This window comes from Acanthopagrus latus, chromosome 18 (assembly GCF_904848185.1).
Source record: "Acanthopagrus latus isolate v.2019 chromosome 18, fAcaLat1.1, whole genome shotgun sequence".
NCBI lineage: Eukaryota > Metazoa > Chordata > Actinopteri > Spariformes > Sparidae > Acanthopagrus > Acanthopagrus latus.
Genome location: NC_051056.1, coordinates 1,952,788 through 1,978,880, shown reverse-complemented (window position 1 = coordinate 1,978,880; position 26,093 = coordinate 1,952,788). Strand labels below are relative to the sequence as shown.

At 39.1% G+C, this 26,093-nt stretch overlaps 2 protein-coding genes and 1 long non-coding RNA gene across 6 annotated transcripts in view; 1 reads left to right on the top strand and 2 right to left on the bottom strand.

Moving 5' to 3' along the window:
* ccdc69 (coiled-coil domain containing 69) overlaps window positions 1-12,215 on the bottom strand; it is a 36,043-nt gene extending 23,828 nt beyond the window's left edge. Inside the window, exon 1 of one of the 2 annotated variants that reach the window (XM_037077467.1) lies at window positions 12,016-12,215. In XM_037077467.1, the coding sequence (XP_036933362.1) occupies window positions 12,016-12,036 (21 nt within the window). In that variant the 5' untranslated portion in view covers window positions 12,037-12,215. The remainder of the gene's footprint in view (window positions 1-12,015) is intronic. The other variant, XM_037077466.1, reaches the window with a different exon arrangement.
* Window positions 12,216-18,578: 6,363 nt separating this feature from the next.
* Window positions 18,579-22,888, top strand: LOC119007989. Of its 2 annotated transcripts, XR_005071298.1 has the most exons (4): window positions 18,579-18,651; window positions 20,627-20,702; window positions 21,391-21,777; window positions 22,322-22,888. It is a non-coding gene; the product is annotated as an uncharacterized LOC119007989 (long non-coding RNA). The 2 variants fall into 2 exon arrangements; XR_005071297.1 differs by having other exon boundaries at window positions 18,580-18,651; window positions 21,391-22,877.
* On the bottom strand, window positions 19,501-24,757 carry ltc4s (leukotriene C4 synthase). Of its 2 annotated transcripts, XM_037077998.1 has the most exons (5): window positions 23,736-24,757; window positions 23,135-23,234; window positions 21,692-21,762; window positions 21,529-21,610; window positions 19,505-20,793 (listed from the first exon to the last, which is right to left on the bottom strand). In XM_037077998.1, the coding sequence occupies exons 1-5, from the start codon at window positions 23,797-23,799 to the stop codon at window positions 20,652-20,654; spliced, it is 459 nt and encodes a 152-aa protein (XP_036933893.1). In that variant the 5' UTR covers window positions 23,800-24,757; the 3' UTR covers window positions 19,505-20,651. The 2 variants fall into 2 exon arrangements, with proteins under 2 accessions (XP_036933894.1, XP_036933893.1); XM_037077999.1 differs by lacking the exons at window positions 23,135-23,234; window positions 23,736-24,757 and adding an exon at window positions 22,320-22,505 and having other exon boundaries at window positions 19,501-20,793; window positions 21,692-21,772.
* Between the last annotated feature and the right edge of the window lie 1,336 nt (window positions 24,758-26,093).

Here is a 26,093-nt window from a genome sequence, read left to right as displayed (position 1 = left end):
AGTGTAAACATGGACGTACAGACAACCATCATTGAATAACTTTGAAGAAAACTTAAAAACAGGATAATTTTCTGCAGAGTTCTGCAGTTAATAGAGCATTTTTTCTTTCTGTGATTTCCAAATGTCCATGTTTACAATGGACATGATATCCTCTGAATCTAGAAATATGTGCATCGTGTCTGTATGTTCAGCCTGAAAGTGTGTCATTATATTTATCTTGTAAAGTTCAACATCTCTGAACTTTGAGGCACAAAGTCACATCTGCAGGCTGAAAGTCAAAAACATGTTTCTGGACAACACTAATGACCGTTTTCCTCCTCTGACAAACCACAAAACAACTCAAGAAAGTGGAATGTGAAACGCTGCATGTTCATGTTGCAGCTTCTCAACTGTGAAGGGATCAAACACACACACACACACACTTTTCCTGATTCATTCATTACTTTGATGTAAAAACTCAACTTTGTTTTTGTACCATTTTGATTTTAAGACCAACTAAATACAAAACACCACTGTCTCATGATCAGGACATGATTCACACAAACGACAAAATGTTTCCCTGAGTGTCTAAATATTCCTCGGAGCTCGTCTGGAAGCATTACGGGACAAAATTCAACATCTCCTGTACAAGGTTAAACTCTCACAAGGTGATGAAGAAAAAGGCTTCTTTTCCCTTTGACGTGTCAAATGTCTCACATTCGAGCAGAAGACGGAGAATTTAGACATTAAACTGAAACTTCTCCTCTGCCTGCTGGAAACAAACAGATGAGGTCTCCTCTGAACACCTGCTGCTCATTGAGGAGCGGAAACTCATCACAAAGACTTTCAGAGTCGAGTCATTAAACCGCTTGCTGTGGGAAAAACAACTCTTCATGTTCTCCAGGACAAACTTTATCAAAAGAAAGAAATGTTTTACTGTAGATTCACTTTATTTAAAGCTTCCTTTGAAGAATTATAAGCCCAGTTTAACTCTAGTAAAGCTGTTAAAGAGGTAAAAGAATCTCTTAAAAGATTAAAAGCAGAGATAAACCTGAAGGATTTGACTTTTCTGACAAATATAAACATTTTAATTTCACTTATTTTACATGAATTGCACCCTTGAACTGGAACAAGCAGTTGGAAGTCACGAAAAAATTACTTATTTGCCGCATTATGTTGATGAAGTGATTAACTATACTCGGCCGAGTACTGATCAGCAGTTTTAATTTAAACTTAAGTTTATTTAAATGTACGAGTGTTTGGATTAAAGGAGAAACCAGTAATGGAAGGTAACTAAGTACATTTTGAGGTACTTATACTTCACTTGATTATTTCCATTGTATGCTACTTTATATGCTACCTCTCCACTACATTTATTTCTATAACTTGAGTTACTAGTTACTTTACAGATTACATCCTGCATCAGACCCAAAGTAGAGCATTTTTAAATTAGTTGATTTTAGCATGACTCTGATAAAACAATATAGACTCTGTTCAGAAAAATGTTGAATAATGGATGAGATATGAGGCCATGTCACTAAAATCATACTTATATAAATGGATTTTTTACTTTAACTTTTAATACTTAACTATATTTAAAATCAGATACTTTAAAGACTTTTCCTGAAGTACTATTCAAATGGGTGACTTTTTCATATTTACCAATGTACAATTTTAACACCATATCTTCACTTTTACTCGAGTATGACTGTTGAGTACTTTTTACAATATTATTTATTAATGATAGAAAAACAAAAAACACAAAAGAAGCAAAAATTATCCTTTAAAAAGGTAAAAGTTTGCACTTCTTCTTTCAACCAGGAAGCTAAGCAACCTACTTTAGCTCAGCTTATCTTAGCTTAGCTTAGCTTAGAGACTGGAAGCAGGAGGAAACAGCTAGCCTGGCTCACAAACAAAGCAAACAAATATCAGTCACAACAGCTGCTTCACACGCTGATAACTCTAATCTGATAAACTCCTGGAAAAAAGGCAAATAAACGTATTTTGCCAAATGTAGAACTGCTCCTTTAAACTGATCAACTAGGCCTGTGCTTCCAGTCGTGGTGAACAAACGTCATCTGGCTCCTTGGACACGAAGAAGCAGCAGCTCTCCAGATGTTTAAAGACCGACAGTAAGAAACTGTGAACTGAGCCTTTAATGACTTCCATCTAAAAGTCTGCAGTTTGTAAAACATGAAGCAAAACCTCATAAGTTCTTTACAGTTCAGTAATGAGATGCAGCAGGTCAAAGGTCATGAAGCAGGACCTCAGTTACTGCAGTGATGAAGTAATATTACTCTAATCAATATCACTGTTTGTACAGTAACAATCAATACATTGATAAGTTCTGTTCTTTTGGTCTGATTGTGACATGATCACCTACTGCAGGAAAGTTTACAACCATCCAAACAGCTGCCCAACCTAGGTCCTGTCAGAAGACAGTTGATTTTAGGTTCCACGCTGCAGCTCAGAGGAAGAGGAGGTAAAACTGGTGGTGTTCAACAGGGGAGTCGTCAGGTGACTGTAGTGGTCCTGTCTGTTGGTGGTACATTTACTCAAGTACAGTTCTGAGGTAACTGTACCTCTTTAAATAGTGTACCATTTACTCCACTACATGTATCAAAAAGGTAAAGTTTAAGTTTAAAAATTGCCGATTTACGTGTGTTTTCATTTTTCTGTGTCTAAATGTTACTCACCAAAAACTTCTGATTTCCCAACTTAACTCTGATTGTATTTTTCATTTAAATAGTTATTAAAAACCCTAACATTTAATAATAAAAAAAAAAAATCTGAGAAAAGTCTGACAAGAACTCCTCCTCAGATTTATCAGATCAAGTACTTTTACTGAGGTCATATACATGTTTTAAATAGCTCTCCCTCCTCCGGCATCAGTATCTGTTCTGTTCACTGTTTCTCTTTGTCTGTATCTGACTGGAGCAGCATCACAACAGATGATTCAGGACAGCAATGTGATGTTTCCTCGTTGCCATAGTGACACCGCCGGTCATATGAAGGACTCGGGATGTGTACATATCTGATAAGAAAACATTTATGAGTCACATGAGGCAGTTTTCTGCTGTGGGAAGTCACAAAGAAACAAACACACGATAATTAAACACCAATTCATTCCTGAGCTTCAAACACAGCTCGCATGCTTCATTAGATGAAGTCGTTTGTTCAGCTGTCATCACGTGACTGAAGGAACGAGCTTCAGTCCGACGAGGAGGAGGTCATGTGACTGGAGATTGACCACAGACACCAGATTAAAGAGAATATCTTCAGGGCAACTTTCATTCACCATTAACAAACTAACAATTAATTCAACTAGACAACCATTAGCTCAATTAGCCAACAATCAGCTCAACTAGCTAACAATTAGTTCAACTAGCCAATGTTCAGCTCAACTAGCCAACAATTAGCTCAACTAGCCAACAATTAGCTCAACTAGCCAACAATTAGCTCAGCTAGCTAACAATTAGCTCAACTAGCCAACAATTAGCTCAACTAGCCAACAATTAGCTCAATAGCCAACAATTAGCTCAACTAGCCAACGATTAGCTCAACTAGCCAACAATTAGCTCAATAGCCAACAATTAGCTCAGCTAGCTAACAATTAGCTCAACTAGCCAACAAGTAGTTCAGCTAGCCAACAGCTGCTCAACTAGCTCTGTGTGTGTGTGTGTGTGTGTGTGTGTGTGTGTGTGTGTGTGTGTGTAGCAGCAGCTCCATGTTTCTATGGTACACACGTCCAGTGGTGCAGGTTATTTATCATGCGGAGCTGCGGAGGGCGAGGTGATGGAGGCTGAGCCATCTCCCAGTGGGCAAAGCAGTAAGGGCTTATCCGAAACAAATACATTTGTTAGATCTGCTGCAGTTCTGCAGAAGCAGGTTGGATTTGAAGAATTAAATGAAAAGAAACACTACCGGCTAAAGAAACATAACAGCACTGAAGAAGACTTCTCTGAAGAAGAGAAACATTAAAAAGCAGGTCATCTAACATTATCATGATGCATCACAGGGTTATTCTGCTGGTTTACTGTCTGCTGCTGCTCTTCTCTCTCTCTTCTTCTATGGATGGGCTCAGGGTGGCTTCTTTAAATATAAATGGAAGGAGGGATGAAAAGAAAAGAGCAGTCACTAAAGAACTGTTTGTACAAAAGAATTAAGATGTAATTCTCCTGCAAGCATCACACTCTCACTCGGACAACTGAGACTGAGTGGGCTCAGTGGACTCAGGTGTTGTTTGTCTTAAGTCACAGAACCAATCTTAAAGGGGGGGCAGCCATTTGTTTTTCTACACGGTTGGATTTTAACATCTTGTCCTCTGTGGAGATTGTGAGAGGACGGGCCTTGGTGGTCGTGGTGGAGATAAAGAAGGTCCCTTTTTCTTTTATTAATGTCTACACACCAACTCAGGGCCAGACAGAGGGCTTTTCTTTGAGCAGCTGAGAGATGAACTGCTTCTTTTAAGACTCAACAACATCATCATGGGTGGAGACTGGAACTGCACAGTTTGTTGCTTCATCTGCCAAGGTCAACTGGGCAAAAAGGCTGAAAGTCTTATCACCACCAGATTGCCTGATAGACGACATCCAGAAACACGTTGTGGACTTCTTCTGGACTGGACAGCAGCACTTTATCTGCCAGTGGAGGAAGGAGGACAGGGACTGGTGGACATAAGATCTGAATGATGTCCTTCAGACTGTCCACAGGCTGCTGTATCAGTGTGGTCTGCAGTGGCAGGAGACCGCGGAGCAGCTTCTGCAGAGGGTAAGCCGACTGGGATATTACAGACAGCTGTTCCTGGTCCGGCTGGATGAAGTGGACCTTACCGGCCTGGCATCCTTCTATAAATCTGTCCTGGAAGCATGGAAGTGTCTGAAGCACACCAGGGACTCTGCTGCCTCACCTGGCAGGTGACTCCTGGAGGAACCCCTGCTGCATAACAACTTGATAACATCTCAAACACTGTCCTCCACCAGTCTGTGTTGTGCTCTGTGGAGAGCTGGTTGTGTAAAACTTGGTCATCTGCTACACAGCTCTGCGTGAAGGTGTGTCGTCCAGATTCCCTTGTTGGAGTGAAAGTGTCGAAGTGGACCAAGTTGTTTGGCCAGGAAGTCCCTGACAGCCGTCTGTAGGTCCTTGTATAAGCTGCCTGTAGAAAAGCGTTCACCTGATCTGCAGTGGAGGATTATACACAGAGCAATAGCTACAAACAGACATGTAGCACACCTGGACCCTGGTCATGGGAGGGGCTGTCTGTTCTGTGCACAGGACGAATCTCTGGTTCACCTGTTCACCGAGTGTCCCCAACTCGCTGGTTTGCTGGGGGTGGTAAAGTCATGGTGCACTGGTTTTGGGGAATAATTTTCTTTAGATCTGTTTATTTATGGACCAAAATACAAGGTGAGAAAAAAAAATGTATTCTGAGGGTGAGCAGGTGATGAAGGGGCTGCTGGCTGCACGTATCAGGGTTGAACATGCTTATTATCAAACTGTTGATGATCTGGAATGCTTCTCAGCGCTCTGGGAGAGGGAGGAGCGTTGTGCTATGTGGGCGGCGCAGGAGAGCTGCTGCTCTCTTTCTGATCATCACACATTTCAAAGTCAGCTCAGCAACAGACTGATACAGACTGATTCTGATTGTCGACTGTTATGGGTTTGTTTTGTTTTGGGTTTTTTTGGTTGTTTTTTTGTTTGTTGTTTTATTTATTTGTTTGTTTGTTTGGTGTTTGTGTGTTTCTTTCCTGGTTGTTTAAATCTGCCAATGCACATTTGATTTTGAGAAAAAAAGTAACTGATAAATAAAATTAATTTTAAAGTCTTCTTCTTCTGGGTTTTCAGCAGCCGGCATCCAAAACTTGCATTGCTGCCATCTATGGGACTCGCACCGTAGTGCACTATATCCTGCTATATAGACCCAGGGTTCTCTCCAGACAATGGAACGGTGGTGCAGCACCGCTATACTGCTAGCTCAGCGGCACTATACTCATTTTCAATGTTAGCTGATTTGTAGCAGGTGAGGGTGACAAGCGACCGTCTCGGTCCATCCCCGTCCAACGATTGCGACCACCCCGCCCCTGAAGACAGTGCACAGCTACACTAACAATTTCTGGGGAGAACCCTGAGATCAGTGTCTTAAGAATTTGAATAAACAGCGTTTTCCCCTAATGCTCGACCTTACTTCTTGCAATTCTCTGAGGAGATCTTGTCTTTGGCAGTCATAGTTTCTACAAGAAATCAAAGCATGTTGCACTGTCTCTGGTTCCTGATTTGAACACAAGCCACAGAGCTTCTATTGACGCTCCTTGCATTACTTATAGGCAAGATGTACTAAACGCTCAAGTTGGGTCCACCATCGTACCAGCATCAATATGGCAGCAAGCAGAAGCAAATGTAAACAATGCCACATTGTTTCAAATGTAAATATATGTCACTGATTATAATGAATTATCTATAATGAAATATCCAATAGCTTGCACTGTTTTCATGTTGTAGGCTTGTCAATCGCTGCAGCATTCGAGTCAGTGATTAATATGGAGCATGAAGCCATAAATGGTGATTTTAAATACCTTTACTGGCTCCTAAAGCACTTAACTGCCCACCAATTTATTTTTTCACTGATTTAATGCAAGGCAGTATGGAACCACTCTAAACTCTACTACATCATGAATCTGTTACCTATAGGGCCATCAGTCAGTTGCTGGCCTGTGTCAGGCCCCTGTTACCAAAAAAAAACATGTTTCGTCGCTGGTGAGCCGCCCTTCCAACCCGTCCAACCCTTCCAAACTACCACCAGGCTTAGCAAGTTTTCTGGGGGAAACCATGAAAGGGAAATTCCACCAGTGTTCCTCATTAATGTGTGTTTACAGGTGCTGGGGAGCTCCACTACATGTGTGAAAAAGTAGTATCAAGCTGGCTGCATTCTGGGAAAAGTAGGAGGTCGGGTTTAAAATGGAGGAAGAATGTGTGGAATAAAAAGGTGATGTAGCTGCTTCATTTGTTCAACTGTCCATAATGAGTCCAACAGAGTCACAGGAGTTCAATGACAGACTGCTTTTCAAAACCTGGGGCCTACATTACCCACAATGCCACCTGGGGGTTAGGTAAAGGTGACCACAAGCAGCAGATGTTAAACTACACAATGAGAAAACAACTTCCTTGTTGTGAAACTCAGGAGCTCACAGCCTGTTGGGTCACCATCCAGTGAGACGGGGTCAAAGGTGTGAGCAGTTCTGATAATATTTTGTCAAAATGAGGCATTTATTAGATTCAAAATGGCGTACATGTTCTCTGTCCGATTCTCATGACAATTTCTGAATATCTCTGGGTTTAAGCCTGCTGGTTGAACAAACCAGGACTTTCAGAAATGTCACTTTGGGCTGTGGGAAAACTAGGACGGACATTCATCTCCCTTCTGACTTTAATTTGTAAAACAATCAGCACATAAATTGATAACGACATAATTGTTGAAGCTCTAGCACTTGTTTTGTCACTTCCTATTTCTTGATCTGTTACAAACTCTGCAGTTTGATGACATAAATGATTTTGTCACTTTCTGTTCCTCCTGATTTCTTCAGTTTAACAGTCTGTTTAAGTTAAAACGTACTCGAGGAGCTTTAAACTTCCTGTTTTCTTACCCAATGGAGTTTTGTTTTAAATGGACAGTATTGTTTTAATGTTGTCACTGACTTTGTGAACAAAGCCATAGACTGTTTCACTACAAACACCAAACTCAGACAGGCCAGAAACTCTACAAACAGAACTCCATTTGATTTTTTGAGGTTTTGAGCTTAATGTCCACCTGATATGTTGTAAACACTCTGGTCACACTGTGAGTTTCTGTGAGGTTTTCATCTTTTAGACAACTATAGGCTCAGAGTGTTACACCTCACACAGCTCAGACGTAGACCGAGTTCAGGTTTACAGTCTGAGAGGCAGCCGGTGGAAAACTGTAACCTCTCCACCATCTGTTGGCGCCGAGACAACTGGACGAGGGCGACTCACAGAGCTGAGGTGAGAAATGAGCCAACAGGCTCTATAAAAAGTAAAGGTTGTTTTTATTTGGTCCTGACTGTTTTAAAATCGTGTCGGGGTTACATGAGATGCTTATGGGTCTTATTTAGAGCCGTAATGAAGATTTCTTCTTTTGCAGCTTTAATTTTGTGTCACAGTAATTGAAAAAAATAGAGACTGAATAAATGGTTTTGTCTGTAAAATGTCAGGAAATGGTGAAAATGTTCAGATGTCAATGTTGAAAAATATGTTTAGATTTATATCATTTTGGAGCTGGAATCAGATAACTTCTGACCCCCTTTCTAAAAGGAGACTTAATTAAATGATACATTATCACAACAGCTGCATAAAATATAAACTGATTATTTCAGCATTCCATGAAGAACAACTACTTAGGAAAACTTTAATACCCATAATTCTTCTAATGTCTCATCAATGAACTAAATAAATCAGTGTTTGTCTGTAACTTAACTGTGTACATGAATTTCTTTGATTAGCAACTTTATAAAAATGTGAATAAAACATTCCATACTTTGCTTCAACACACTGGCTCCACATGTCAGCTGTAAACTCTGATAAGCTGCAGCATCAACACATGTGTGAAACAGACGTGTTGGAGTCTGAATGTTGGTTTGGCAGATTTGCAGATGATCGATTAACCGCCCAAACTCCATGTTTAAACACAGAGAGAATCTGACATCAGCACAATGGAGGTCCATTTTTTATTCTGTAGGAAACATTTTGTGGTCACAATTCTGAAAACTACAAATCAAATTCAAGGAACCTTTATCTTCATTGTGTATTTATGTTATGAAATCATCTTTTTTTAATCAATGACAAGTGATGTATTATCATTAGACTTTTTAATCTCTTGTAAAGTCTCAGAGGCGCTTTGAGTAGTTTGATTACAGTGGTAACAACAGTGCAGTACTATATACTATGTCCTCTTAAGTGTAAACAGCCTATCACACTTCTCTACAGATCACTGTGGTGCAGAGATGTCATGATCACTGAGTAACTGAAAAACAAAATAAAATAAATCAAACCTCCAACTGAAGTCTGAAATATTTAATATGATTGAACTGCTGTTTCACTCTTTGCGCTGTAAAACCAATGTTTTACAGTTTACTACAGGGAAAAACTGTTTTAAAGTAGAATGCAAAAACAGCAGATTAGAAGTTAGAAACAAACTACAGCAGGTGACTGTGCTGAGTTTGTGTTCTGTCTAAAATTAAATCATTATTGAACCATCAGTTTGTGTTGTTATTGGTGTGATTGATCCCCTCCAGCAGCAGCAGCTCAGACTCTGAGCCTCTAAAATCTCTTCTATTCTGAGCTAATCAAAGATTTACAGGATTTAAGTTATGTAACAGCTTCTGAAACCGCTCAGTGTTCTTCTTCTATGATGAAACAAAGCACTTTATAACAGAGGTTCAACATTTCAGCAGAAAGGTTATTAACGATTCAGTAGAAACTCACTTTCTCTATGATCACCCGTCTACTTTTCTACTTCCTCGTTCTGTAGAGCAACACTTTCTCAAAGTGCGGCACACGGGCCAATATCAGCCACCAGAAACATTTTGTGCGGACCCTGAATGTGTCACCTTGTGTATCCAATCAGTGCTCAGTCAAATCACTCGCAAGTCACAAGTCACTTCCTGCTCTATATGAAACAAACCCGTCCATCACTGGGACAAACAGACTCCATGTTTCTACTCAAAGACAGAAAGAAATTCATGTAGAACATTTGATTAATTTTCAAGAAGGTCCAAATAATAAAGAATGAGTCAGAGACAGTTTAGTTTAGACTGTTTAGTGTCTGTAAAATGTGACATGTTTGATCAGTAAAATGTTTCTTCTTTCATAAATGAAATGTAAATGGTGAAATCAGTGTAAACAGTGTGTTCAAACAGCTGAGACAAAAAGTGTCGAACCCCGAGTGCAAGCGTGGTGGACTTCCTACCTGTTAGGTCGCACTCTGGGATCGACACTTTTTGTCTGCCATGATGACAGCACACCGGAGATGCTACCGCTTACGTGAGTTGTTCAAAAACTTTCTTTTTAGTAAACTCTGTGTACACAAACAATGTTCTCAATGCTCATGTTCATATGCAGAGACCCTGGTAATGCTACGAGCAAAGTTTCATGTTGTGTCGAGCCTTCTTAGTGTTTTAAAAATAGAGTTTTTGATGCTATTGTAAGAGTGCCCCGAAAACGAAACCATGGTAAATCTTAAAAGTGCCTCTTTCATGGTAATTATGCTTTTACACTAAGATTTGACTCATATACATTCACATATAAAGCCGCGGTTGCTTTTTGGCAAGAATTTCACTTTAGGGGAGTCTGTTAATGTTGTGATTACTAGTTCAATGAAACAGTGAGTTTAAGAACACTGGCTGCTAACATTGACATATATAACACACGTACAGTCTCTGACAAACTGAATAATAACTGATTAGCTTCATATTTATGAATCAGAAGAATTTGAATCTGGCAGATTGTTAATAATAAATGCACAGTTTGGCCAATCTGAAGATTTCATTTCGGGCTTAAGGGAACACTGATCGACATCAGGCAACTAATAGGAGCCTGATCTCAGTAACAGCATACACTTTAAGCGCTATACGATTTGTTTATAAAATATCCTGCAGCGAGTTCGTGTCAGTGTTTGATAACCACATTTCAGGTATCATCCCAAATAATGCGTGAATATCAGCTGATATGTAGACATCAGAATTTTTACTCCCTAATGTCAGTATTGGCACCGAAAACCAAGAAGACGCTATAGACCGATCAGTTAATCAAGATAATAATCAACAGATTAACTTTAAGTGAAAACTAGTACATTTAAAATGAAAAATACAAATAGTGCATTAGTTATAAATCCTAAAATTTTGTCAAGAGTAGACTTCTATGACACAATCACAACCCATCGATGTACTTGTCAAAAGATCACAGAAAACTGATCAATAACTAATCAGCTTCAGACCTCAGAACAAAATGTAAGAGTCAGCTGGCTGTAGCCGATGTTCGGATTCAGGTTTCTACATCCTGATGACCACAAACTGGATTGAGTTCATCGAGAAATTATCCAATGCTGAATGTAAAACCGTGATCAGACTGGTCTTTGCATTCACAGTCGGTCTGTAAACCTCTGACCCACATGAAGTCATTCACTATCAATAACTGCAGGAAGACAACAGCTGTCAAACTATGGTGATGTCACAGTTTAGACCACTCTACACACAATTACACTGACCTCACTTTAAATATACAAAGTCCATAGTGACTGACAACATGGAGGAGCTCAGAAAAACAAGTTAAAAGAGATGCTATCTTCAGATTTTAAAGAATATTAACCATTTATGTATATATATCAATATCAAAGAGCTGTGAGATTAATATCAGAACATCTCAGGGGTTTACACTGATTATGACACCATGTGATTCAGTAAGGCACTTTGAAATCACTGCACACAGCAACAACTCACATTAGATCATATATTGGACCATTAGATCTGCATTTTATGTCATACAAACTCCACAAAATCGTTATGAACCCACTTTAACTCACAGAGTGGTTGTTTGAGTGATAAATAAAGGCGTTAAAATGTACTATATGGCAAAATAAAAGACTTTGGAGGTGTCCATCCTGAGAGAGCACCGTGGGAAAACAGCTCCAGGATTCAAACACGATGCCAGATTAGAAACAGATGTTTATACAATACGAAAAGTAACGTTCACCGCTTGTCTTTGTTTCACACATTTAGGCGCCAAACCACCACATGTATATGTGTTTATGTCACACATATTAGATATGATTTATAAAGAATGGAACTGTATTTTGAGCACACGGTGTTTTATCATCCGGAGCTCATTCCCGGCACGTTTTCTGTCCGTGCAGCAGCCGCCGCCGGCCGCCTGCTAATGAACTTCCTCCGGCAGAAACAAAGTGAACTTCTCCCGGTACTCGGCTGTTTTATGCCGGTGTTTGAGTCGGTTTGTGTCGGTGATTCTCACCTTGCTTTGGCTGCAGCCCATTCCTCCTCCTCCGAGCTCTGCTGTCGGTGTGAAGCCGCTCTTCTTCTTGCTCTCCTTCTTCTTCTTCGTCTTCTTCTTCTTCTTCTTCTTCTTCTACTTCTTCTCTCTGTTGACAACTTTCAAAAACTGTGAAAAGGGCCGTGAACGCACCGCTCAGGCCGCCGAATGCAGGGGGCGGGGCTAAGCTATGATACCTTCAGGAACGCTTCGTAAACTCGGAACTTTAAACTTTCTTTAAACTGTTCGTTTAAAAATAAAAAATATATATAAAATACAAAAGTAAGATAAGCCTAATTTTTATCAACAAAAAACAAATAAATTAATTAGAAATTTAATGAGGCGTTGACTATTTGTATTTTATTAAACACAATTACACAACATATAATTTATTCACTGATCAGTCTGCAACAGTTGCTGTCATGCTGAAGTCACACAGCCATCAAAAGGCTTGTTGTTTTGTTAGATTTCTACAATTGTAATTCATATGAATCTCTGCAGTTCAAGATGTTTGTGATCATAAACTGGAGAACATTATTGATATATCCTGATATTAAACATAGGGACTGAGAACATGATGTTTTCACACACCGTTTGGTGTAATTTCCTCTGTATAACAGAGTGGGAGTGTCAGATTTTTAAAATTTTCTTGAGATCTTTGAATGGACCACTTTTTAAGCCCCGCCTCCCTTTACTGTTGCTATGGCTGTCAATCTTGTCATACATTAATTCATCTGATTTCTCATAATGATATAATGGATCCTTCATGGAGAGATTTTTTTTTTTTTTTTTTGAGATCGAAACAGAATAGGTTGCAATTGAAAAAAAAATATGAGAGAACATATTTCTTCAACTTTAAAGTCCTGTGTAAAGCAAATTCAGCCATTTTCTTCTAAACACATTAAAAAGGTCATAAATGTATTTCTTTAAAACATGTAAAAAGCATTCAACCATTTAGAATTTAATTTTGGAGCTAGGCTCACAAACTGTGTTTCACGATTTCTGTGTTCAGGATTTAATGGGCGGATCAGGAAATCATGCAAATCATGGCTGCGTTACGTAATGCGGCCATGATTTGCATAAACCCGGCCCTACTGCGGAAGCTATATAAATACACTCAGCGCATTAACTTCAGTGGTTTTTCTGCTGGCTCTACAGTCTTGGATAGCATCTCTTAGAATAGTTTGCAGCTAGTTAACCAGTCAACCAGTCAGCTAAACAGTCATGTCTCCTCCACATCGCTCCTGCATCTTTCCTGGATGCCACAGTGTGCAGAGTAACAACACCGTTAGCTTATTTAAGTTTCCTAAGGAAGACAACATAAGGTGGATCGATTTTTTCAAAAGGAGCTACTGTGGAATTAAAGTTAAAAAGATAAAAGAGTTAAAAATCACCACCAACACCTGTCTCTGCAGTGTCTTAGTTATATATAGTTACAAACTGTCACCAGGTAAAGTCTGGATATCTAAAGAGTCTGTTGACGCTGGTCAGTGGGGCCGAACCGACCCTCTCCGTCCCCGGCTTGCATCCTCCCGTCCCACCGACAGCGCATGCTCTCATCTCCGCCAGCATTATGTCCCGCCTGCGACCGTCCCGCCAAATAATGACCGTACTTCCAGATACAAGAGGCGCATCTCTCTCCTCCCTCCACGTTGTTTGTGCCGCTGGTGGTTTTACATGCGAGTGAGTGTCCTCGTGCAGAAAACGTGACTCCTTGCTCACGTGACGTCACTCCCCCAGATGCAAGAAGAAAAGCTAAAATAAATAAATATTTTTACTAAAGAAAATGACAAAAATAATAGTTACGCACAGTGATTTGTATAAGTAACTATAATCTGATTGGTTGTTTGGAAATTATTATTATTATTATTATTATTATTATTATTATTATTACTGCATTAGATTACTCCTCACTGAAAAAAGTGGTCAGATTAGAGTAACGCGTTACCGGCATCACTGATTGTGTAGTGTAAGTACAACATGGAGCTTGAGAATGTCCGTTATAACAGCCAACGTATTAAAAAATTGCTCAGCTGGGCTCGGGTCGGGCTTGATTTTTTTGGGCCAGATCTAAGCTCTAAGTGTAAGTGTGTGCTTTTGTATGTTATAAATATTGGACATTTTGGCAATTAAATGCATTTTGCTGAAGGTGCAAATCCTGAAAGTGATTTTACACCATGCATCCTGTCATGCCCATGTAGAAAATGCTATTGCAGCGGGTGTTTGTGGGCTGTCGCGGTCTTCTCCGTCCGTCCGTCCCCCAGCTGACAGTACTGTTGCGTAGGAACAGTGATGTTTTGGCACCGCGAGTACCATGCTACATGTCAGGGATAATGCCCGACGAGGTATCCATAAACAGAAGTTAATGGACGACGCGGAGGCCTAAGAACCGTCCGACGCGCAGCCTTTAGTCAGCCGTGACTAGCAGGGACAACCATGTTGCTGCTAATCAGTGTGCTTGCAGCAGCAGGGCATTATAATTCATTACTTGTGTTGTTGTTGGGAATGTACGGCAGGCTGTAGCAAATGATATATAGCGCAATTCATTACTTATGGGAAGCGTTTGAAGAGCAACAGGCTTGCCTCCAGGCAGCACAGCACAAGGTAGAAGTGGGTGTAATGCAGAAGACGTAGCTGGTGCTGGAGCCAGGTCAAACCAACCAATAGAAACTCTTCTCTCATCCACCAGCGTAGGCCCCGCCCATCAAGTGCAGTTGAAGTCGCAAGCAAAACTTTAGAACTTGCAAGCAAAGAGGACTGATTTGCAAACAAAACTTTGTAACTTGAAAGCAAAGAGGACTGATTTATAAGCAAAATGATCATATGTTTTTACTTACAAACATTAGTTTTGATTAAAGTTGAAGAAATATGTTCTCTCATATTTTTTTTTTCAATTGCAACCTTCGATCTAAAAAAAATATATATATGATTGCCACTCTTTTTTGCTCTCACATCTCTCAAATCTGAGCCATCCTCTTATTTTTGGCATTTTAAGTTGATTTTGGTTTATTTTTGTAATGTTGTAACTACCATGTAACAGAGTATTTCTACACTGTGTATTAGTACTTTTACTGAAGTAAGCTATCTGGATACTTCCTCCCCTGGTTGACCTGTCAGGTGGCGTCTGTCTCAATCATCCCATGAAACCTCTGACATCATCACATTTCTAACAGCTGAGGTCACTCTTCAAAAAGCCAGCTGTATCTTTTATAGTTTGAGGTTGAAGCTGCAGATTTATTTTCTTGTGGCGCTCTGGAGGTTTTTTCTCCTCCTGCTTCTGTTTTATAGATGTGTATACGAGCAGAACGTAAAGCTCATAAAACCCTGACACACACACACAGTTGTTTCATCACTGGTGGGAACATTACGTACACTTACATTCATTTCCTGAAAGTGTATTCTAACTGTATTCTAATGACTACTTACCAAACCCTAAAACTAACCTTTATTTTAACCTTTGACCCTGAGATCTGCACTCTGAGGCTCAATGATTTATGTTATGAGGACCTGCGTTTGGCCCTACAAGGAAGGAAGGTCCCCACAATGTGAGTAGTACCACACACACACACACACACACACACACACACATAGTTTATCATCAGGTTGTGTGAAACCTCCCTGTCAGCATGAGATGATTAACTATGTCTTACTGGAAGAAACAACGTCAACATTTAAACTCTGACGCAGTTTAAAACTGAACAACATTCTCACACTGATGATAAGGTAACACAGGTAACAGCAGGTCACATGACTTGCCTGTGTGATGTCACCTGGTCTCAGCTCTGAAACTGAACTGAAATTGCAATTCAGTTTTTAAAAAGACTTCCTGTTGCTGTGAGATAATTCAGGTATATGAAGAACATAAAACTATAGATTTATAGAAAACACAAAAATCTTTAAATCATCATGATTAAAAGGCTCATCACTGTCAGCCTTTATCTGTCAGGTGTTGAGCAGCAGGTGAACTTCCTGCAGCAGCCTCTCCCTTCAGTCTCTATTTAATCTGTCTGCCTGTTAATCTGATTAACAGCTCTTTACTCTATCCTGTCAAACAGTTTCTCCAGATCAGCCAATCAGCATCAAGCTCTTAATTGGATCAGGTATAAACAGGAAGTTGGAGAAGACAGATGAGCAGCTGGAAAACAAATGGACAGATCCGTTTGAGTCTTTTACACCTATATGCAGAATAATGAGACAGTGGAGTTTTCATAACTGATGACGAGTACTTAAGTACAATCACTCCAGTACTGTACTTTACTCCAGTACTTGTGGTTTGTATTTGTACGATGACATCATGCAGCTGTTGGATGGAAAATTAATGTGATGCTGAAAACGACAACTGCTGCTGTCAATGCTAAAAATACACACAAATACACATTCCACACATGAGCTGACCAACGTGTGAGGGAGTGTGTGTGTTTGTGTGTGTGTGTTATGGGAGTAACTGCTCCATTGCGTGGCAACAATGTACAGGGTGTGTGTTTGTTTGCATGTGAGCATACAGAACATACCTGTGTGTGTGTGTGTGTGTGTGTGTGTGTGTGTGTGTGTGTGTGTGTGTGAGAGAGAGAGAGAGAGAGAGAGAGAGAGAGAGAGAGAGAATGTACTGTAGCTCTTAATATAAACGGAGGCTGAGCTGCTCCATAAATAACCTTCAGTTTGGTGTGAGACAATCCAAACATATTTTACCCACAATGCACTGCTCTGGCTGTCCCCACAAGTTTACACTGTAAAACCACTGTACGTTGTATATGTGTGTGTGTTAGTGGGATGTTGAGCGCCGCATCAAAGGAACGTTTGTATGAATCTAATCTAATAAATATTTACATTTGAATTTCAAGTTGAAGCAGCTACATGAACTTTCTTTTGTGTTGATTCTGGTGCCTCCTGTGGACAACAGCAGTATGACAACCTCCTGCTGTCACTTTGTTTGTTCATGGAAGTGAATGAGAGAAATTTTGTCGTTCTGTTTTAAATACACATCTCGGCAGCATCATAAAAGTCCAGAGCGGTTCTGTAGGATGAAGAATTCATGTTGAGCCAAAGTCCAGGATAAAACAATATGAGCTAACATTAGCATTGGGCCAATTTCTGGCTAATATTACTACGTGATGATATCGGTGCCTTATGTTGATATTTTAGAATTAATTTGATTCAGTCAGAGTAATCACACCCTGTTCCACCACTCCACTAATCACTCGTTCTCTGATTTTTTTTTTCAAGCATGGCCCTGATAAAGGGAATACTGAAATGAGTAGCTATCTCCACTAAATCATCCTTCCTGCAACTACTTGTTCAACAGTAAGAAATACTACAAATTAATCCAAATTAAACTTTTCTGCCATGGGGCTCAGTAGCCAGCAGCACTCACTCAAGCAGACAGCTGAATCCCTAATGAGCTCACTTAACTTACCTAGTAATCAAAGGAGTTCAGCAAACCCTCACTAATTCATTAAACACTGACAGACCCGATGCCAGTGTCAGTTTATATTTTCATTTCAGATCCCGGACGAGCCCCCATTTATGTTACGACCCAGCTTGTTTTGGAGAGTAGTAACATATAATTGCGATAGGAAATGAGGTGGGATGCAACAACTGGACAGGTGCTGGTTAAAGTCAGGAGTTTAATTAACCAAGGAGGTTGTGCTTACACAAGGAAATATAACAGAAGGAGGCTATACAGGTGCTGACAAATAACCAATACACAAAATGACCTTGAATAGACAACAGTTATTTAGCTCTTGGCTCAAAAATACGCTAAAGATCAAAAGGAGGTCAGACACACAATGGTATGCAACCAACAGTGAGGCGAACTGATCACTGGTTGCGTGGAACTGGGACACACACAAGCTACTTAAATGCAGCTGGGGTTGATTGAAGACTCCCAATTGGTAGGTTCGGTAATCACCGCCACACCAATCACAGATGCCAGCGAACAGCAAGCAGGAAGTAGGTGGTCTCAGCTCCAGAAAGACCAATCCTCGACAGGAAATCACACTGCTGGATTTGCATAACCGGCAGAATCACACATGGAAACAACACAATTAATACACGCAAAATGGCAGCCAGCAGCGGCCATAACACCAATTGTAACACTTAGACTTCTTGTTCAGGCTTTTCTGTCACCTTTTTTGTGGAATATTGGATCATTTCACCTCTTTGTGTGAAAATGTAAGTTTAAATGTCTCTTGAGTGGAACTGACAGCAACTCAGAGACACAACTACACACTGGCTTGTGTTACTGTGTAAGTGTCATGATTCCTGTTTGTGATTGTCCTTGTATCTGGTTTGGGGTTTTTTGTATTTGATTCATGTCTTTATATCATGTCTTGTTGTGTCCTATGTTTTGTTTTGCCATGTCTTGTGTCTCATGTTTTGATTGTCCATGCCCTCATGTGTCCTTTAAGTGTCTCCTATGTTCTCCCCTCTGGCTCCCTCCCTGTTTTATTCCCTTCATGGTTTCTCATGTGCTCCTCCCCCTCGTTACCTCACCTGGCTTCCTCCTCTCTCCTCACCTGTTCCTCGTCATGTCATTAGTGTCTGTGTATTTAGTCTCTGTGTTCCCCTCACTCCCGGTCTGGTCATCGTTTGTCTTGGGCTGTTCCTGCTCCCTGTTTGGTACGTTTTGGATTTTTTTTGCATTTTTTTCCATGTTTGATTTGAACTTTGTAGTTTTGCTTTGCTACTTTGTCTTTCATCCCCGTTTGTCTGCTTTTGGTTTTTGTAATCAGCTTTTGTTAAATAAAAGCTCGCCTTTTGTTACGCCTCCAGTGTAACTGCGTTTGGGTCCACCTCCCCTTCCATAGTTTTCCCCTTTAAATCCCCAACCTGACAGTAAGATGTCAAAATTCGAAATGAGTGCAAAATCTGTTGAATGTTGTAAGGTGAAGAGCGCATTCACTGAAATATAGTGAAGTATAAAGCAGCAGAAAGTAGAAACACTCAAGTAAAACACATAGTTACCCTTCAGCAGTGATTACATGTTTTTGTCTCTTTCATATAACATAAGATTTAAGAAAATAACTGAAAATAATTAAATTTAGAATTAAAACATTGAGTGAAAATGACATTTGTACATGGTGGCTCCTGCTGAAGTCTTCACCATGAATGAGGTGGATATCTTTGATCTTCATCTTTTAACAGAACGATGTTTATTAAAGAACAGCTGAGTTCATCAGATCTACACACAGAAGACTGTTCCCAGTTTGTGTTTCTCTCCTCAGGCTGTAGATCTGATGACCATCATGTTTTTAATACCAGAAACAGAATTATTCTTCGAGTCAACATGTTATCTAATCTCATATGATCAACTCTAAATGTTTTAAAGCAGTGTTACATTGATGGATGCTGCAGTTAGTGGACCAAACATTTTAAAACCTTCAGACATTTATATCTGAAATGTTAAAAATCTGAAACAGTATTTAAGTTAAGTGTTTTCGTTGTGACATTGTGTCCCATCATTGTTTTCAGGCTTATACTCTGTGACAGACTGATTAATATAATGAAAGAATAAGCTGTACATTAGCACTTAACACATGATACACACAAGTCCTGTTACATGTGACTTAACTGTGTGTACTGTTCGATACTTGACTGCGACAGAGTATTTCTACACAGAGGTATGAATACTTTCATTTAAGTAAAATATGCAACTGTCAACAGCGAACGCAACACCATCAGACATTTGAATAGATTCGAAATTAGAATATCCATTACAAGTTAAACATTTATTTTACTTTTCACTTTTTATACTATTGAATTGTTGCCCAGCTCCTGAAACTCATCCGCTGATGTGTTAATCATAACATCTGTGCTGCCACCTTGTGGTCAAACCTCATATTCAGCACACTTTTCATTTAAGAGGCCAAGAGGTTTTATTTCATCAGCTGTCTCTAGACAAATATTACACTCTACTCAATAAACACATTTCCCTCTAACTTACTGTCTATGACACCATCAGACACTGGTTTATTAATAATCTGTATTCATATTACAATATATAAAAGACACACAAAGCATCTAAAGGGATAATCATAATTTCTTTAAAAAGTATGTTCAGAATGACCTGACTTTGTGACTCCTCCATGAAGAAGAGAAACAGTTGAAAGAGTCAAAGTTTTATTACCACAGACATATGGTTCGTCAGCATCATCAAATACATTACAGAGAATGTTTCAATAAGATGGGACGAGGCAGAAACGGTGTTTATAAAGGTTAATACAGACATGTCACAGACAGGACGGACATGTCGTCATACTGAGGCCATGAACAGGAGACGAGCATCTTTAGAGACAAAGTCTGAAGCAGGATGTTTCTGTTTCATGCAACGAAATTTAAAAACACTTCACAGATCATGTTTGAATCTTGAAAGTGTCTCAAAATGTTAAAGCTAAAATAAAATACATAAAAAGCGTGACAACAGTGAGATTCCTTTATAAACCCACATGAATAAAAGATTTCAGTCATCGTTCATGTCTCATAAAACACAGTTGACCCTGAAGGTTTGTTTCTTGTGATGACAACATGATGTTAGTTTCACTAATGAAGTCTGTTTCTGCCCTGACTTCTGACCTTTGACCCCTGATCCCATCAGCTCCTAGCACCTCATCTCGTCCCCTTCAGACCAGACTGAGGGCAGAGCAGAGCTCCTGCAGCAGGTCCACGTTCAGGTAAACTCTGCATAGCGTCAGGAATATGCCAAGAGACGAGAGCCCGATTAGAACCCACAGAACCTGAGCACTGAAGTAGAGCGGAGCCAGACTGCAGACAGAAAACAAGCAATTAATCACAGCTGACAGGCTCCATTATTTCACTATAGAGAAAGAACTCTGAAACAGATTTCATCAGGTTCAGGAAATTTGCAGGTTTTGATTTCCTGATTTGTTTCCATGAATTTAATAAGAGTTTTTAAGTGAATTTCTCTGCTAAAATCCCTGACAGGAAGTGGGAAAAGTTCTGAATCTTACATCAACATTTCAATCATTTTCTATCACACTTGTTGTTTGGACTAAAAGATATGCCTGCAGATATGACTCAGGGCTGAGAATGTCATTAACCATCACTTATTTGTCCAACTTTTACTGGCTGTAATTGTTGACTTCCATGTTTTTCTGTTTTTGTGTGATACCTATGTAGCCAGTTTTTCATCGGGTTCAGGAAACTCGGGGTTCAGAATAACATTAATCTTAACTGTAGGTACTCGTCACTGGCTGTAATATCACATTCAGTGGTTTTATTTCATCGTTTCGTTTTGTACTGGCTGACTTCAAGGTTTTCTGTCTTTGTGTGATACCTATTGAGCCTGGTTTTAATTGGTCCTGTGAATTCAAAAGAATCTTTCACATTAATTCTTCCTAGAAAATCCCTGACATGAAGTGGGAGAAGTTCTGAATTCTGGGTGAGTTCTGCAACCAAAGCTTGGCCCTTCTGATCTGTTAATTTGTTTAAAGATATTTAAACCAAACAGACATATGGACAGGTGCTGTTGCTTCCTACCGTCCCTGTGCCGACTGTGAATATCCACGAAAGTATTGGAAGCGTCCGTATAAATAGAGCAGCCCACAGACTGCAGACAGACCTGAAACAAATCAAACATGAGCTGAATGATACAAACTCAGGACTGTGACTGAGACTCAATCAGCTGTTTGTGTCTGATCACCTTGACTGAAGAAGACTCCAGATGTCCACAGGACGGTGATGAAGATCGGGAAATACTCAGAACAGTTGGCTCTGAACATGATGAAGGTTTTAAACAATTATTGATCATATCTCAAGTGATGGAGGAAGTATTTAGATTATTAACTTCAGTAAGGTACCAAGACTGTGATGTAAGAATACTTGTTGTGCAGGAGAAATAACAAAATAAAAGCACAGCAAGTTTAGCAGCAAAAATGTACTTTAAGTATTAAAGTTAAAATAAAAGATATGTTATTGCACTTAAATTGTTCAGAAAACATTTGACTGAATCATTTTTTATTAAATTTCACAGTGAGGAAGTTTAGTATCCAACCAGACTTCAGTCATCTTTTTTCCAATTTAACCACTTCGCAGTGAGACAGTCCCCTCTCATTTTCCCAGCATGCTTTCTTATTGTGTCTCAGATTTGATTTCTGTCTTTTTAAGTCTTTTAAGTGCTGAAAAAAAATGACAATTTGAAAATGCATGTTTTTGAGACGAGTGATTGAACTGTTTAGAGCAGCTTGAGTCTATGAAAATGATGCCAAGTGCTGCTTTCACTTTCATTTTCATATTATTACAACAATTGTCTTTTTATTTTTTATTTCTTTAGAAAAGTGCGCTGACACATAAATGTAAAGACCGGCAGAGAGCTGTGTTGCTTATTTCATTTGAACATCGTCCACTGTGAGCTGGTCGAGTCTCTGAAAATGAAATGCGCAAAGCTATTTTCACTCTTATTTCACTCTGCATTTTCATTTTTACTGCAACTCAAACAATGTCTTCTCAAAGGAAAATTAGCCTCATTGTTTACACTGCATTCAAATGATGTCTTATTATGGAAAAGCAGATGCAGTAATGAGGACGCTGCTTTGTTTATGTCATTTGAATACTGTCCACCACACACAGCATGTTCACTCTGAAAATGAAACATCTTTTCCATTTTCATTTTAATATCGCCACAGAACGCTGATTCAAGTGTGAAAATGAAAATGCTTATTGGGTTATTGCATTTTATCTTTTTTCTCAAATACACGTGGACAATCATAATGCTTTTGCTGAATTAGATTTTAATTTTCAAGTTTATCTTTGTATCATCTTAATAAAGTCTCTCACAGGCTTCCACAAAATTCCAGCCGTTGACATCAAGTGAGGCACTAAATAAACCTCATGAACAAATTATTCATTTTCATGTTATTTTAATCATTTTGTTGTTGTTTTTAAATAGAATCTATCAAACGAGACTGCAGGAACTTTAAAATGGGAGTTGGTTCTTTAGTTCTTTTTAAAGCTTTTTTATATCATAATAGAGTCTTGGACAGAACTTGAAATAAATACTGAAAAAATGTCATTATTTGCAGCTCTAGTTTAGACTTGTTATTCTTTTGAGCACTTGAAGAGAAAAAATCACTCTGATTAAACTGACTGAGCTCTGAAGACTCTCTCAAACTCCGGTGATCCAGATGTGGCAGGTGGAGACACCGAGTACTTCCTCCGGGCGTAGATCACCTGCAGAGAGAAATAGGCTGCGCACACACACACACACACACAATCAGAAATGAGCTGTGTATGGTTGCACACACAGGAGCAGAGCCGGCTGTAGAGTCTGAGAGCAGCAGGAAGGACCTGCGATACCTCTCACACTCACACGTAACCATGTCAGCATGGTTACTTTCTAAATATGAATAGAAGTGTAACACCAATCAAAGTTCACACTGTGTTAGAAGCAAATGCAAAGATGATTCATAAAAAGAACTCAGTGTAAATAACACAACATGAGCGTGGAGGCAGACAGGCTTATTATTATGTGAAGTTAACAAGATTAAACAGTAAAATAACTAAAAGTACAAACCAATGAGTGAAAACATTAAAATACATTTAAAACATCTAAAGACGAATTCATCTGGTCTCACAATTATTTTCAGGTCATCTATATAAACTCTACAGAGGATCCAACCAGACTTGAGTCATTTTTCATCTAATTCGCTCAGACTCCTCTCATATTTCCCAGCATGCCCCTTTCTTACCTTGCTCCAGGACGCCAAGCACGGTCACAGCGGCGAGGACGACCGTCTCCTCCATCATCGTCATCAGGTGAGACTAAAACGCACCTGAGCACTGACACACTGTCAGGAAATACTGACAGGTAACACATACACACAAAGAGGGAGAGAGCACGCCTGCATGGGGCGGGGCCAAAACACACTCACAGGTAACCAGGTTAATGAGTAACCAGTCGTCTCCTACAGCTGGACGTTCCAGGATCGTACTTTCAGTACTCACAACATAGATGAGCTAACACGGCGACTTTCACTACATGTAAATCTTACGCAACGTAAAGCTCCACATTTAAATTAAATTAATTTGATGCAGACTTATACATTAACTTTTTTAATTCAGTTGTCACATTTTTATCTAACATTAATATCTGATTCAAGTATTATACATGAAAGTGATGCAATTCAGTCTGGTTATTCTTTCTCCTATAATAAATGGCACATAAATTGATTATTTAATTTATTCACAACATGATAGAAAAACGTTGCTTTACTTAATCTTTACGGCGAACTTATGTAAAATAATTAGATGGAAGATTTAAATTCAATGAACAATTCTTAAAAAGTTGATGTTTGAAGTAAATTAATTCCTTTGAGTCTTTTACAGTTCATGAATGTTATTGATTAATTTATTCTTCAAGTCCTAGAATTCTTTTAAGGATAGTTCTGATTCCACATAATTAGACTCAAAATCTACAGATAGGTCTTTGGAAATGATACATATGTTAACGAGTAGTAAAACCGTGCCTCGTTAAGATGTTAAAGTATCTACAATTCACAAGAAAGAAGCAATGATTTCATAAAATTCACTTTATATTAAAGGGCCTTGAATTGAGCGCGTAAAGTCTATATAAAACCCCTTAATTATCCATTGTAAAACAGCAGTTACATTTAATTGGTGCATCATCTACAGCTAATAAATACACAATACATTACGTATTTATATTTAATACATTATACTTAATAAAGCAACAATAAAAAGCTTAGTAGAGGTTTAACAATAACAATAAGTTAAACTCAATTTAGTTTCAATGTCGTTATGAACTTTAAGAATTAAAGTCATTAATCTTATATCAAAGCTTTTAAGTGTAAATTAATGTGTTACAGTTAATGTACAAAGTGTAAGTCTAATAAACAGTTTAGTGATTTTATTACCATTTGCTACAAGGACTTTAATGAGAAGCGTTATCGAACAATTCCCCTCTCGTGTTTAATTTAGATATTAAGTTTTGGCCTGAACAAGAAACACTCAATACATTTACTGAATTTGCTGCATAAAACATTTTCTCTGCTCTTTTCCCATCAGTTTAATCTCATCATCATGTCAGAGGAAAACACACACAACAGACACACACCGACAACAAATTTGTTTCTAAAGAACTATATTTACATAATACTCTTGTTTTACAGAGAACCATATCAAAAGTATAAAATACTTACAAAAAATCCGCTGCAATATATAAAAATAACATCTATCTTCTCCAGATCCATAGGAAAGGCATACATACAAAAAATATATTTATAGACATTTACAACAGTTTAACCCAGAAGACCCCAAGAGGCCAAGCCGCAGACTGAAGATCCGTCAGGAGAGAACCAGAACCAGCCCCGAAGTTACATAACAAATAAAATACACAACAAACAGTACAGTAGATAGAACGACCGGGCCACAGATCTGCCTTAGAACAGGACTACCGGGTCACAGGTCCACCTTTAAAGAGGACCATCGGGTCACAGATCCGCTTTTTATACTGCAGACTGTCATCAGTCACACAGGTGAGTTACAGGTAAACAGAGCAGACGAGGACTTTAAAGATGAACATGTTGAGAACTTTAAACTTCAGTGTTTAAAAATCATCGTCTGATAGGACACGATGGCATTTAAAGGAACAGTTCACCCACTTCAGACAAAGTGCATGCTAACTCTGTTAGCTCAGCAGCTCTAGTGAAGCCTTCATCTTAATAAAGGTGTAAATCTGGTCTCAGATCAGGTTGTGATGTGTTCTCTCCTGCAGACTGTGATCACAGCAGATGAGCTGTATGGAGACATCTGATGTTTCTTTGGTTGTTTCTCTGTTTTAAATCAAGTCTTCAGCTACTTCAGTTGTTTAGCAGAATGCTGCAATTCTGTTGTACTGTGAAGCTCCAGAAATGTTCTGTGGACTACGACACTTCACCTGACTTTATATCATCAGGAGGAGGAGAGGAGGACTTTATATCATCAGGAGGAGGAGAGGAGGACTTTATATCATCAGGAGGAAGAGAGGAGGACTTTATATCATCAGGAGGAAGAGAGGAGGACTTTATATCATCAGGAGGAAGAGAGGA